General features: G+C 38.8%; 1 protein-coding gene across 1 annotated transcript in view; it reads right to left on the bottom strand.

Moving 5' to 3' along the window:
- Positions 1–13,075, bottom strand: part of LOC122324544 (E3 ubiquitin-protein ligase SH3RF1-like) — a 44,149-nt gene that overhangs the window by 29,440 nt on the left and 1,634 nt on the right. Inside the window, 1 exon segment of the mRNA XM_043219069.1 lies at positions 11,468–12,027. Coding sequence (XP_043075004.1) covers positions 11,468–11,893 — 426 coding nt within the window. The 5' untranslated portion in view covers positions 11,894–12,027.

Genomic DNA, 13,075 nt, shown 5'->3' with positions numbered 1-13,075 from the left:
ATTTCGAAATATTTCAGACATTTTTGTGACCTTTCTTTGCGTTCTGTTTGTTCTCTATACTGTCAGAGAGAGAGAGTTAGGAATCAAAACTCGCATTCCCCAAAGCTCAACAATACGTTACATAAAGTGTATGTCAGAGCACTGCCCAAAAGGCTATATATCCAACTACATTCTTTTGATTTAAATAAATAGTTGTTTCTTTCTTTCCTGCAGTTCCTTTACAAACTCTGTCCTACAGCAAACTCGTGCCTATCCTGAAACGGTACAGATTTAAGGCGGAGGAAGGAATGTTTGGACACACACAACCACTGGAACTTCTCAACTACGTGCAGCTTATTCTTTTGGGTAGGGATCAAAGGTCAAACCTAAGTGCCTATCAATCAAAATGAGGCAGCAGACCTGTCAATCAATCACGCTTAACCATGAGCATCAAGATTGAGGGAGCGTCTCAAAATCGAAACACCTCAGAGAATCAAACTCCTTAAAATAGAGCTTATTTATAGACCATTCAAACTACATAAATGGTGTGATAAAGCGAATCAGAGTCGTGAGACCACACACAGTGATGTGCAGATTTTGTGTGTGTGTGTTGTTCAATCCAGGTGGGCCATTACAGGTGTGACAGATTTACTTTAAAGAACACATTACAAACACACAAACACAGCTGTCAGGAGAGCTCAGGTGTCTTACAAACCTGCCACCCATCACGCACACACACACACACACATGCAGAGTGGCATGATGATATATGGATTGGTTAGTGCTTATTGATTGGTGAATAATGACCAGATGTGACTCAGCTGGGAAAGATGCAGATGGCAGCAATGAATGCAAGAAAGCATGCGTGTGTGCATGGAGCAGATGTTAATATCACCAAATGAAATATTCAAGCCTAGTCACAGCCTTAGGTAACAAACCTACAGATAAAGATGGCAAGTTCATGTGACTTTTGAGAGTAGGGGCATTGATAAGACCTCTTGAAAACAACTTCATACTATGCTGATATTAAACAGTGTAAAATATACAGTTGAAATCAAAACCTACAATTTCCTAAAGTTCAAGGTCTCTCACTGCTTAGTAATATTCAGTTATCCTAACAAGAGTAAAAACACAGTTTACATATATTCTGATGCAAAGTATACAAAAGTTAAAGGTGCAGTCCGTAACTTTCGTGTGGTCAAAATATACAACGTTTATATAATAACCATGTACATCATGAATCAATTTTCCAAACCATGTTTTTGTTTTTTCCTGAATCACTACGGGTGGATATCACGCAGCACCAGAAAACAGCCAGACCCTCTCGCTTGCACAAGAGTGTATCTTGCAAACTGGGGACTATTTTCCACGGGCGTTGTGTAATATCACTGTGCCTGCTGCGGTCATGGTACGGCGGCAAACTTCCTTCATTTTTACGCCAGAATAGGAGTATAGTTCCTAATCATATCAGCCTAGAAATATGCCAGTCTTAGTACACAATGTAACTACACAAGAGAGTATAGAGTACAGGTTTTAAATAGAAAAATATTGAAAGTCTGTGGTCATTTTTGAACATGGTGGAACTAGTCTAATTGGATTCAATGATCTGTGCTAAGCTATGCTAATAAGCGGTATCGCCAGACCCAGAGATACGGAGGAATAGATTCCAGAAAAGTAAAACTCAGCTTATCAACTCTGGGGGAGTTGAAGAATATTTCCAAAAAAAGTGGAGTGTTCCTTCAAGCAAACCAGAATAATGTTGGAACCGAAACTTGAATTAATTCAGTTTCAAATGCAATGACATAAGTAAATCGGACACAGAGGATACTGAAAACACACAGAGACATAAAAACACACACCCTTCCCCAAGGGCCCACCAGCGTTCTCAACCAAACAAGAGAGTCTCCATGGTTACGCTTTTAACACCTGATTAGGTCTTTTGATCCCTACCCTGAAATTATGTAACCTCAGGGCAGAGAAATGGACAGTCACACCCAACAGAGCCACAGCATACACGAACACATCCGCATCCAAAACACCTGCCTGTGCCGGCACGCTAACAGACGTCTGAGGGCACAAATACACCGAAAACAACAGAAACGTGCACAAGTAGCGAGCCAAACTGCAAAATACGACTCACATCAGCCTCATTTATTGTTAATACACACATACACGCAAATATAAACCATCTGGAGGCCTGTGGGAAACATTACGCTGTTGAGAATGACTTCCTGCTATCGGCTGGGAGAGAAACGAGGGAGGGAATTAAAAAAAGTTGAAAAAGATTAAAAGGCAGAGAACAAGAAAATGGAAGCGAGGGAGTAATGGGTAATAAAAGGAAGGGAGAGAGGGGGAAATGAGCTGATGTGCTTGCAGAGAGCACAGCGGGGCGGAAAAGAGGAGACAAGGCTGAGAAAAAGAGAGAGAGGGGGGATCTGTGTGCACTGAGATCTGTAACTACAGGCTTGACTACAGGGCCTTAATGAAGGGGTTACATGACACAGGCACAGGTCAGCCAGAGGTTGCCGCAGCAACCATGATATCATCAAAAAAGGCCAGTGTGAGTCAATGCGGGCCGCTCGGCCACAGGACAGCCGAGGGGCGGGTCAACGGAATGTCACTTTTATACGTGCCAGGATGCAATAAACGGCATTCCTCTTTCCTTGCGTAAAAACACCAAGTACCGCCAAAGAGACAGAGAGAGGCGAACACAAGCAAACAGACTGCTGAGAGAAGGCAGGGAGAGAGGAAAAACTTCACACATCAAAAGGGTGGCCTACAGAGTTTAGCTTTTAGGGTTTTTGGGGTTGTTTTCATCAAGGAGGTCGATCTCAAAAACTATGTCACTGATGGGCAAACGCTCAGGATTGAAGTTAAAAGATCCCAAACGGTGCGAGTAGGTGTGCAACCGGGTAAAACGTTAAGGATTTCTCTTGTAATCTTTAGGGGAAGTGGGGCAAGGAGAGAGAAAGCGGACTTTGTTCATAGCGAATGTGGTCTCTGCACTCAGACAGACGTTTTGTGTTGCTGCGATATTTTTTCCCCAAGATTTTACACCTGATCAACTACATAAATCACATGCTATTTAAAGAGGTACTTCGCCCAAAAATAAAAATTCTATCGATAATTACTCATCCTCATAACGTTCCAAAAAGTCATTCAGGATATTTTTCTTAAAATCAGATATTTCCTACCCTGTATAGACAGCAATACAACAGACATGTTCAAGGCAGAGAATGGTAGCGAGGACACTGACTGAATAGGCCATGTGACATCAGCGGTTCATCCTAAATTTTATGAAGCTATGAGAATTATAACAACAAAAATAACTTTATTCAACAATTTGCTCTCTTCAGTGCCAGTGTCTTAGTTCATTGTCTGTATATGAAATCACAGTTTCAGAAACATTACAGTTGAACCATGTGTTGTCATGTGATGACTATTTTAACAATGCCCTTTCTACCTTTCTGGACCTTAAACGTGGTAGTTACATTGGTGTCTACGGAAGGTCCAAAACCTCTCAGATTTAATCAAAAATATCTTCATTTGTGTTCTAAAGATAAACATGTCTTACGGGTTGTGCACAGCATTAGACAAAATGACATTATGACAGAATTTTCACTTTAAAGTCATACAAAACTCTGAAAACAAAGCAAATCAAAAGAACTCTCATATATACAATGCTATGAACATCACAAATGCTGGCAAATCAAGCATCTATTATTGTCACTCTTCTGAAGTGTTCATTGCAGCAGTCTGGGAACAAGTCCTGTAACAGTGCTTCCCGACTTCCATTGGCCCATGGGTGTTAGGCCAGCCAATCAGATATGAGCTTGCTATTTTGAGAAAGTCTATGCAATTTTTATGTGTGAAGTGAATGAGATGCACCAGTCTGTAGACTGCACATTTACACAGGAAGATTACAATTGGAAAAGCATACCTCACCAAAGAGAACTCTAATGTTTTACTGAAAAATCCCCTCCCTCCCAAAAAAAAAAACAACAACAAAAAAAAACAAAAACAACCAACACAAAAGGATCAGTTGTTTACAATTAGATCAATAATATACATTTAGAAAAATAGTCTTGTTTCTTTATTTTAGACCCCTTGAAGTAAAATGTGAAAGCTTTAAACATAAGTTGTTAAAAATAAAATGTTAACAATAAAAAAACCTGTGCTTTTTGCTTCAGTTGGTACAGAACACAGAATTCTGGCACAGAATGAAGAGATTAGCGGTGTTAAGGCCAATTTAATACTTTGTCCCTCTGTGCCCGCAAGTAACGGATGGACAAAGTATTCAAGTAAATCGAGACTGTGATATTTTTTTTTTTTCTCGAGTAAATGTGCAACTACTACTACTACCTGGAGGTAATAGTCAACATAGCAGTCGTCACTTACTCCTGAGTCGCTGAAGATGCAGTGGATTACTTATGTTTTTAAAAGGAATGTGGTCCCTGTTCTGTCTAAATGCATCTATGTTTGCACAAATCAAAAGAACAGGCGGAGTGAGCAGAGCTCGTTAGCATTTAAAGAGACATGCACCAAAATGCAATAGTACTATTAAACCTGATCACAATTTTGAGGGAAATAGCTGATATTTGTGCTCTATGTACATATGCCAACTTACAGAAGAGAGCCTAAGCCTCGACCCACAAGGCCATTAAACCAAGCACCCGCTCATCAATTAAATGCAAGGCCTTATCTGTTCTGCCTCTCATAACGAGATATTAGATTTAAAATGTGCGCTCTGGGCAAACAACACAGCTGCTAACGCTCTCTCAATGCCAGATATGGAGATTCATTACATCATTCCCACATTCAAAAGATGTTTCAGAATCTGATTAAATATTAATACATTTCTGAATGTGTGTGTGTGTGTGTGTGTGAGGAAGATCAAAGAGTAGCTCTGAATTATATTACCGCTCTCTGCCTCCTGCTCTGATGCTGACCCCAGTCACATGACCTCTCACATCTAACCTACGACCCATGAGCTGTTTCTCTTTGTTTTATCTCTGCCAACCCAGCTGACCTGCTGGCCACAAAAAGCCAAGTCACGCCATCTCAGAATGAGAGGAGAAAGTGATGAGGTTAAACCATCATTATGTTGGTGCTCAGTTTCCTAAGTCTTAAAAAGAGGATAAGACACCAGTGTTTCCTACTCCGATGTGTTTTTGCTGAATGTACACTAAATTATAGAAGAGTAAGATTATTTTTGAAAATAGAGCAAGACACATTAAATTGATCAAAAGCGACACTAAAAATACATGGTACAAATATCTTTTCTTTTCTTTCAACAGAAAACTGGAAAAAGAAATTATGAAGCAGCATGTGAAAGTGAAAACTGAGTAACGCTGCTAAAATTACATAAAATGTCATTTTAATACATTAATATTATTAATATTTTACAAAACTATCATTTTCCCTTTTTTAATCAAAAAGCATGCAGAATTGACGAGCATCAAAAACATTATGGCACCACGTTTTTGTAAAACACGTTTACACATTTTTTGTAAAAAATAATTATCACCTATTACAAAGAAATCTCTTTCCAGCCAGTCAGTTTTTAACAACCCTTAACTATACAAAGCGGGTTTTGTTTCATTTGAGTCAGATATAACTGAAATACCGATTAAGTCTTTCATTCAGTAAATGATTCATCTGACTGATGAGCAATTCATTAAAAGAATCAGTTCATAAGTCATGTCTAAACTGGTTGAACTGTGAAACATTCTATCTGAAACATTCTTTTAAATTAAATTAAGACTGCAAACTCACAATTTACAAGACACACAATTTCTTTTGCTTCAGATCCAGCAGCAGTAGAGTAATTCAGGAAACACTTCGAGACGCAGATCCCATTCATTCAATCTAATAACCAGTTCAATGAACATTCTGCCTCCTACACAAACTGAAGACAAGCCTCGTCTCAAAGTCTGTTCACAAAAAGGTGAACCCCGGGCGGCATTCAGGCAAGTCATTCACAAACACAAAAATACATATGCATCACACACACAATAAAACTGCTTGTGATTAGTCAGCAGGAGTCCCGCTGAGCTGTTTCAGCGAAGTGGCTTTTGAGCTCTGCGGTAGGGAGATTCGCCATAAACATCTGACATTCAGCCCGTCACCGTACGTGTCCACTGGTGCAGAGACGAGCAGGTCCCTTCAATTTATTATATCTGTGGGAGCTGAGAGACAGACACGCACAGAGGATTGTGGGATTGACAACAGATCGGAGCTAACGGTAAGAGTGTCAAGAAGTTGAGAAATGTTCGACTTTATGCAAATGTGAAGCAAGAAAAGCAGACAGCTTATCGCTGTGAGGTGAAGGCACTGACATCTATAATAATCTGCCAACAGAGTTTCAATATTTTCATATTCACGTTTATATACACAACCATTAAAGTTTCTGGTCAAGGTTTAGTTTGTTTTTTTAAAAACATTAATACTTTGGCAAGGATGCATTAAATTGATAGTCGCAGTAAAACGATTATAAAGTTACTAAAGGTTTCTACTCCATATCTTTTAGCTTTCTATTCATCAAAGAATCTTGAAAGAAAAAGGCCTATATTTATCACTGCTTCCACAAAAGTCTTAAGCAGCATACCTGTTTTCATCATCATAAGAAGAAATGTTTCTTGAGCGGCAAATGAGCAATTTCTTTAGCATCATGTGACACTGATGACTGGAGTAATGATGCTGAAAATTCAGTTTTGCATTACCGGAATAAATTACTTTGAAATATATTACATTAGAAAAAAATATATACATTTTTAAATTACACTATTTTGAATCAAATAAATGCAGCCTTGGTAAACATAAGAGACTTAAATGGCTCGTGTGATGTAGCTTAAAAGAACATTATTTTGTGTATTCGGTGTAATGCAATTTATGTCATTTAAGTTTCAAAAACACACATTATTTTCCACATAACGCACAATCTTGTTTCTCCTATAACACTATGTCTGCATTGGTGATCGGAGAAATGACAAGCGACAACAGCACTACTGTTCACTGCTCAAAACGTGCGTTTAATTAGTAGGTAGCAGATTCTTTTAATAAGAAAACATAACTTGCTTAAAGATTGTGAGTCAGAAGCGCCAGACAGAACTGCAGTTAGAATTAGTAAACATTTGGGCAGTGTAATGAAAACACAGGCTCCTTGTGACATCACAAAGTGGGGAAATGTCGAAACCAGCAGTCTTGTAAGAATCACAAATTTATTAAAGAATATCCGTTTGATTTTGAGACTTTAATCTTTGCAACTTTAGGGATTTTATCTATTCATTAACAGCTTGTAACACTCTAAAAAGAAAGGAACATTTGAAATTGCATCATATGACAATTTAAAATCTTACTGACTAAAGTCCTATTCAAGTGTTCCTCCTCCTCTTTCTCACCTATTCACCCTCTTTGCTTCAATCTAAAAGACAGCTGTAGGGGTTTGTGCGCCCCACGCAGACACACAGTGTATGGTGTTTGCCCCTTCACTGCCCTGAGTCTGTCAGATCAGAGGTGGCCGCTAACAATAAGCTGTTATGCATCTGTCTGCCCGACCGCACCTCCTGCTATTCTTCAGCACAGATAGAATCAGAGGGAGAAAGACAGAGTCAGAAAGAGAGAGAAGTGAGAGGGAGCGGCACCCTTTACCCACTGGGACTCATGGGTATCAGTGTGTTCTTTGATCTCTGGCTTTTCAGCAGCTCATGGAGTACACCTGCATGTTCCTGCGCCCCACCTCTTTCCCCCTCAGAAACACTTGAACCCCCTGGATGAGGTCCAGAGATGGCAGGGTTTCAGATTCAGGCGGCACGCCCTTAAACCATCCCATGCATCTCACACAAAAACAATCAGTGGTGTGTTTGAGACACTCTGGAGTATTTGGTCACTGATCAAATAGCAATTTTTTATATATATATATATATTCACTTAAAAGAAACGGCTCAATAGTCATTTGTTTATAAATTAGCCTATCCACCTTCTTCTTCAAAACGGAAGTAAGCCTATGGGTTACACATCCAGTTCATTCTGCACAAAAGAAAAACTGTTAGGCTAGTATTTGTTCTCAAGTGGTCAACACTGCATCACATTTAGCAAACACCACAATCTTACACTTACATCTCAAGTAAAAGATTCCTTTTGACATATACTTCCTATGCTCACTAGTACGCAGATGTTGAAATAGCTACAAAACGCAACATCTGACGCAAGATCTCAGGGGTGTGGATGTCTGGATGCGTGTGTCCCTGAACTAGGTAGGAATTCTTCTTTTTAGCACTAGTTTGCTGCCATGCGTGAGTGCGTGTTTTGTGCGTCTCTGAAGCACAGCATATCATGTGTCAGACTTAACAAAACCCCTCTAAAGACCTAAATAACAGACCTGCCACTCACACAACGTTCTGTTATCATGAAGTCTCAGATGCATTCCTGGTCCTTACACCACCTCTGAATCACGGGCTCTGTTTGAAGCTACAACCGCTGCAAAAAGCCTTTTCCACCGGCAGCGTAGCTGTTTATACCACCTCAGATGCACCCTTAAATAGGCTGGCGTGTGAAAACATAGCGGGCACAAAGAGAGAGAAGATAAGAAGCAATCACTGCCAAGTTTGCTCATGCGAGAGTTGACTTTTTTTTTTTTGAATAGCAAAGTTTTAGAGCTCACAGTGCTGATCAACCTTATATTACCTCACTTTACTGGATTCAAACAGTTCTGGCAAACAGCCTAATGCTAATGACTGCGTTCTTAAAGTTTGATATGTACACCGACAGGCTAATTAGAAAAGACTGTGTGGGGAGAGTTCATCAGGTTTCATTATTTTCAGAAATGTAGTCTTGCTCTAAGGGCACTTTAGGATGGGGAGGTGTTATTGTAGTGATGCCAACTAGAGGAAGAACAAGTGTAATCGCTTACTTACAAATTCTAAATGAAGGCGAATTTTAAAATGGTGGGTTCTGGTTCAGAGAGTTTAATTTAGACTGAAATATGAGCATTGTTGTTATAATCCAATAACTAAATGTACTATTTTTTGTAACGTTTTTAGTTTTTGTAATTTTTTATTTTTTTTTAAATAAAAAAGTATATAATTTTAATAGTGGCCATTTATTTCAACAAGCATGAAAATTACTGGTTTATATGTATCAGACAGAATTTGTCTATACCTAAAGCTAAATTTCAGTAACAGTAAAACTGATCAAAGTACGGTATACTACCATTCAAATGCTTGGGTTTTGGTAAGATTTTGTAAAATATATACACAAACATGCATGTATATATTTAATTTTTTTACATATATACACATATACATATACATACATACATACATATATATATATATATATATATATATATATATTTTTGTGTGTGTGTTAAATATGTTCAGAAATAATAAATGATATGAATACATATGTGAATGTGAATAAATATTAAGATTTTTTTAATGTATACATGTGTCAAAGACGAAAATAATAAGTGTAATACTGCTTTAAATAAATAATAAGTAAAATTCTTTTTGAAGCAGTCACCTTGACGTCTTTGACCCATGTGCATGCATTTATATACATAGGCTAATAACTATACACATTATATGCACACATATTATCCATGCAAAACTTTTTATCCTGGATGCGATTCATCACGACTGATCATTTGACAGCACTGATTTAAATACATAATGAATAAAATACATATGAAAAAACTTCTTTTGAAGTTTGAAGATGGGGAAAATAAGATTATCTTTTAAACTTAAGTTAGTTGAACAGGAGAGAAAAGGCTTGCTTAATAGGCCAATCCAGGTGTCATTTCACAGCACTGATGTTTATGAACAACAAAAGAAGGATATTAAAAGATTATAGACCGGAGATGTCTGACTTAGAGCGTCGCTTCCCATCATGCTTTGGGTGGAGGCCTCTTTCTGTCCCACAAGTCTGTGTGGGAGAGTTGACAGAGGGCTCGATTGTAGGGACACCTGTGTTTTGTTACCGGGCAAAACGAAAGGTGGAACACAACAAAACACACAATCACAAAACTGCTGCTATGACAACTATCCCTATCCGCCGGGACATCGGTTTGAAAGTTATACTGGCAGAAACGTGTGCGCGCTCACTCAGACACAAACAACCACAAACACAATGGTGTCCACTTGCAACTTTTTGCTTTTTTTCTCCATTCTCACACAGAAAAAAAAAAAATAAAGACATCGAAATACACAACCACACCAAACAACACAAAAAGAGCTGGATAAGAGGCAGTTAATGCAGCTTTTTCTCAGCAGGGAAGGAGGCTTACCTCAGCTTCTTGAGATGCTTTAGGAGAAGCACAATGACTCGAGCTAATAAGATTCTCTCTAGTACCGTCTGCTATGGCTACGATTAATTGAAATAAACTGAAATTGCAATATGGCTTAATGTGATTATACACAAAATTTGTGATTTAATTAAATAGATTCATGCACTCTGTGTTTCAAAGTGAAACACGATACTGTGTTCAGTTACACAAGAGCAACTCGTGACGCATTGATTTTGTGTCACTTTTAACATGCATTTGGAATGCAACATTACCTATAAACAATAAAAAATAAAACGAGAGTCTCATAAACTAACTGATTTTTGGCAGAATGTTTCTTCTTTAAATAGTAGTCTTATATTACAGGGTAAAATGAACAGTAATAAAGTAAAAAAATTATAGTAGTAATAATATTTATTTTATACATAATCTTATAAATTTTAAAATCACAATTTTTTTTTAGATAAAAAGAATAGTTAACTTTAATGTTTTACAGTTAAGTTTCCCCTCAAACATGCAAATATACTAACAACTTTTTTTCTCCCACATTAAGTATATTGCTTTTGCAGCTTTTTGCACAGTCATGCTACAGTGGCATGAACAAAACGTAACATTCACAGTATTTAAAAAAAACAAACAAACAAACAAACAAAAACATATACAGGCTAGATGTTGCCACCCTACAATCACAGCATCCATATCTGTTAGTCAGATATTAAAAAATGGGTTGATACAATTACAGTTGGAGTTAAGTATTTATATGAAATATATATTATTACTTTAGTCTGAGTTTTAAAGCACATTAAATTAAATGTCTGTTCCAGCATCATAAAAGGTGTTTTTTTTGTTAACTCTTCAAGTTCTTGCCTGTATTCATTTTCTTAAGTAGATTCCTAAATAAACTATTTAAAGTTGTTTAACCAAAATAATGAAACAGATGACAGGGCGAACGAAAAAAAAAAAAAAAAACATCTCAAATTCCCTAAACATCTAATTAATTTCAAAAATGATTCTTCCTTTCATATCATGCCATGGCTTTAGAGCAAGTCTCCAAGGCCTGACAATGACCAGACAAGATGGGGCCAGACAAGTTCTCCACCGATAAAACCGCCAGGCTAACAGGCTAACATGATTATAGTAATTTTCTGCATGCAAAAAAAGATGTTAATTGTATCTGTCCACATGTGTCTGATGTATGGGACTCACCCTAACTGGAGTGCTCTTGGCCTGGACCCTCTGAGACTGCGCCCCCGTGGAACCGGGATCCCTCTGGCCTCCTCCAGCGCCCTGCGCTCGGATCCCTGCCATCGCGGATCCATTAGCACATGTTCCGTGCATGCTTCCCGTCCTCCTCGGCCTCTGCTTGATACCGTCCAGCAGCCGTACCAGGAGGATGTTGCTAGGCAACTCATCCACGCCACTCTCCACAAGCGTGCGGCATTCTGGGCAGCGCAGTTCTCCTCGCGACCCCACGATTCCAAGCAGGCAGCGTCGGCAAAACGTGTGCTGACACGGCAGCACCTTCGCCGTAGCGTCCAGCCGCTCCAAGCACACCGGACACTCTAAGAGGTCCAGGAGCGCAGACTCGTCCATTTTCACACTCGCACAATCTTTCTCAGCGTAGTCGTTCATTCAGTCAGTTTTGCCACCCCGAAGAGAGAAGCACATGGTGTGGGTGTGTGGATATAAGGATGTTTGGAGGGAAAGTCCAGTGCTGATGTCACGTCACTCCCATGCCGCAGTCATGATCATGTCTCTAGCATTCACTGCAGAGAATCAAAGAAAAAGAGATAATATGACACTTCTGTCTATAGAGCATTGCACGCGTGACATTTTTGGTGGTTTCAATAGCAGGCACATAATCACACAGGAAAACCGACCCTTAAAATTCAGGATGTGCAAAAACAATGGCATTGTTGTTCAAATGCACAGTAAATAGCTAAATTGCTACGAACTGGAGAGACAGTAATCTTCAAACATATTAGTAGAGATGGGAATCATAAGGAATTTAATGATTCTGGTTGTTCTTAACGATTATGTTTCTTAATGGTTCTTTTTGATACTTTTGAGGAAAAAAAATGTTTGAAAAACAATAATTAAATCACTAAATCATTCAATCGCTCCTGTCAATAGCGATGTATCAAAAACAGCACAAAACGGGTTAACTAATTTATTTTATAAAATACCACAGATTGGTGCGGGCTAATACTTATTTTAACTAAATGCTATCATACACGAAACACGATGAGATTAAATCAGTGAGCGTAAAATATTGTTGACTCCTAAATTGGACCTCGCTTGCTTCGTTACGTTTTGATTCACTAAAAAGAACTGATTCATAAGAGTCATAAGATTCATTAGGAATCGGACACCGCTGGCCACGCCGTGCGCTTGACGCTTTCCCATTCGCGTAGTTTACACTATTTTGCCCAAAGTGTGTCTAAGTGTGTTCACACGGACAGTTTCGCTAAGAAACGTGCGCTTCAAATACCCGTATGATGCGTTCAACTAAACCCAAAAGATAAAGTGTGAAACGTCGGACGCTTCCTGATCTCGACTGTCGCAGCTTAGCCGCTTTACAACCTTATAAAATCCAGACGGGCGAGTGCAGAGTACATATACAGTAGGTCGGGACGCAAGTTCATTATTTTAGCACGGTATTCCGCCCGCCTTTGCAGAATAATGCACATTATATGGGAACTAAAAAGCACTCGAGCCCGGTGTTTCTTAAACGATCGCGTTCTCCAGCTCCAGCCAGGTATATAACGCAGCCGTGAATGGACTTGGCAACAGGAACAACTCGGGAGAGAAACA

Source organism: Puntigrus tetrazona, chromosome 20, assembly GCF_018831695.1.
Source record: "Puntigrus tetrazona isolate hp1 chromosome 20, ASM1883169v1, whole genome shotgun sequence".
Classification (NCBI taxonomy): Eukaryota; Metazoa; Chordata; class Actinopteri; order Cypriniformes; family Cyprinidae; genus Puntigrus; species Puntigrus tetrazona.
This window is presented reverse-complemented; position numbering and strand designations above follow the sequence as displayed.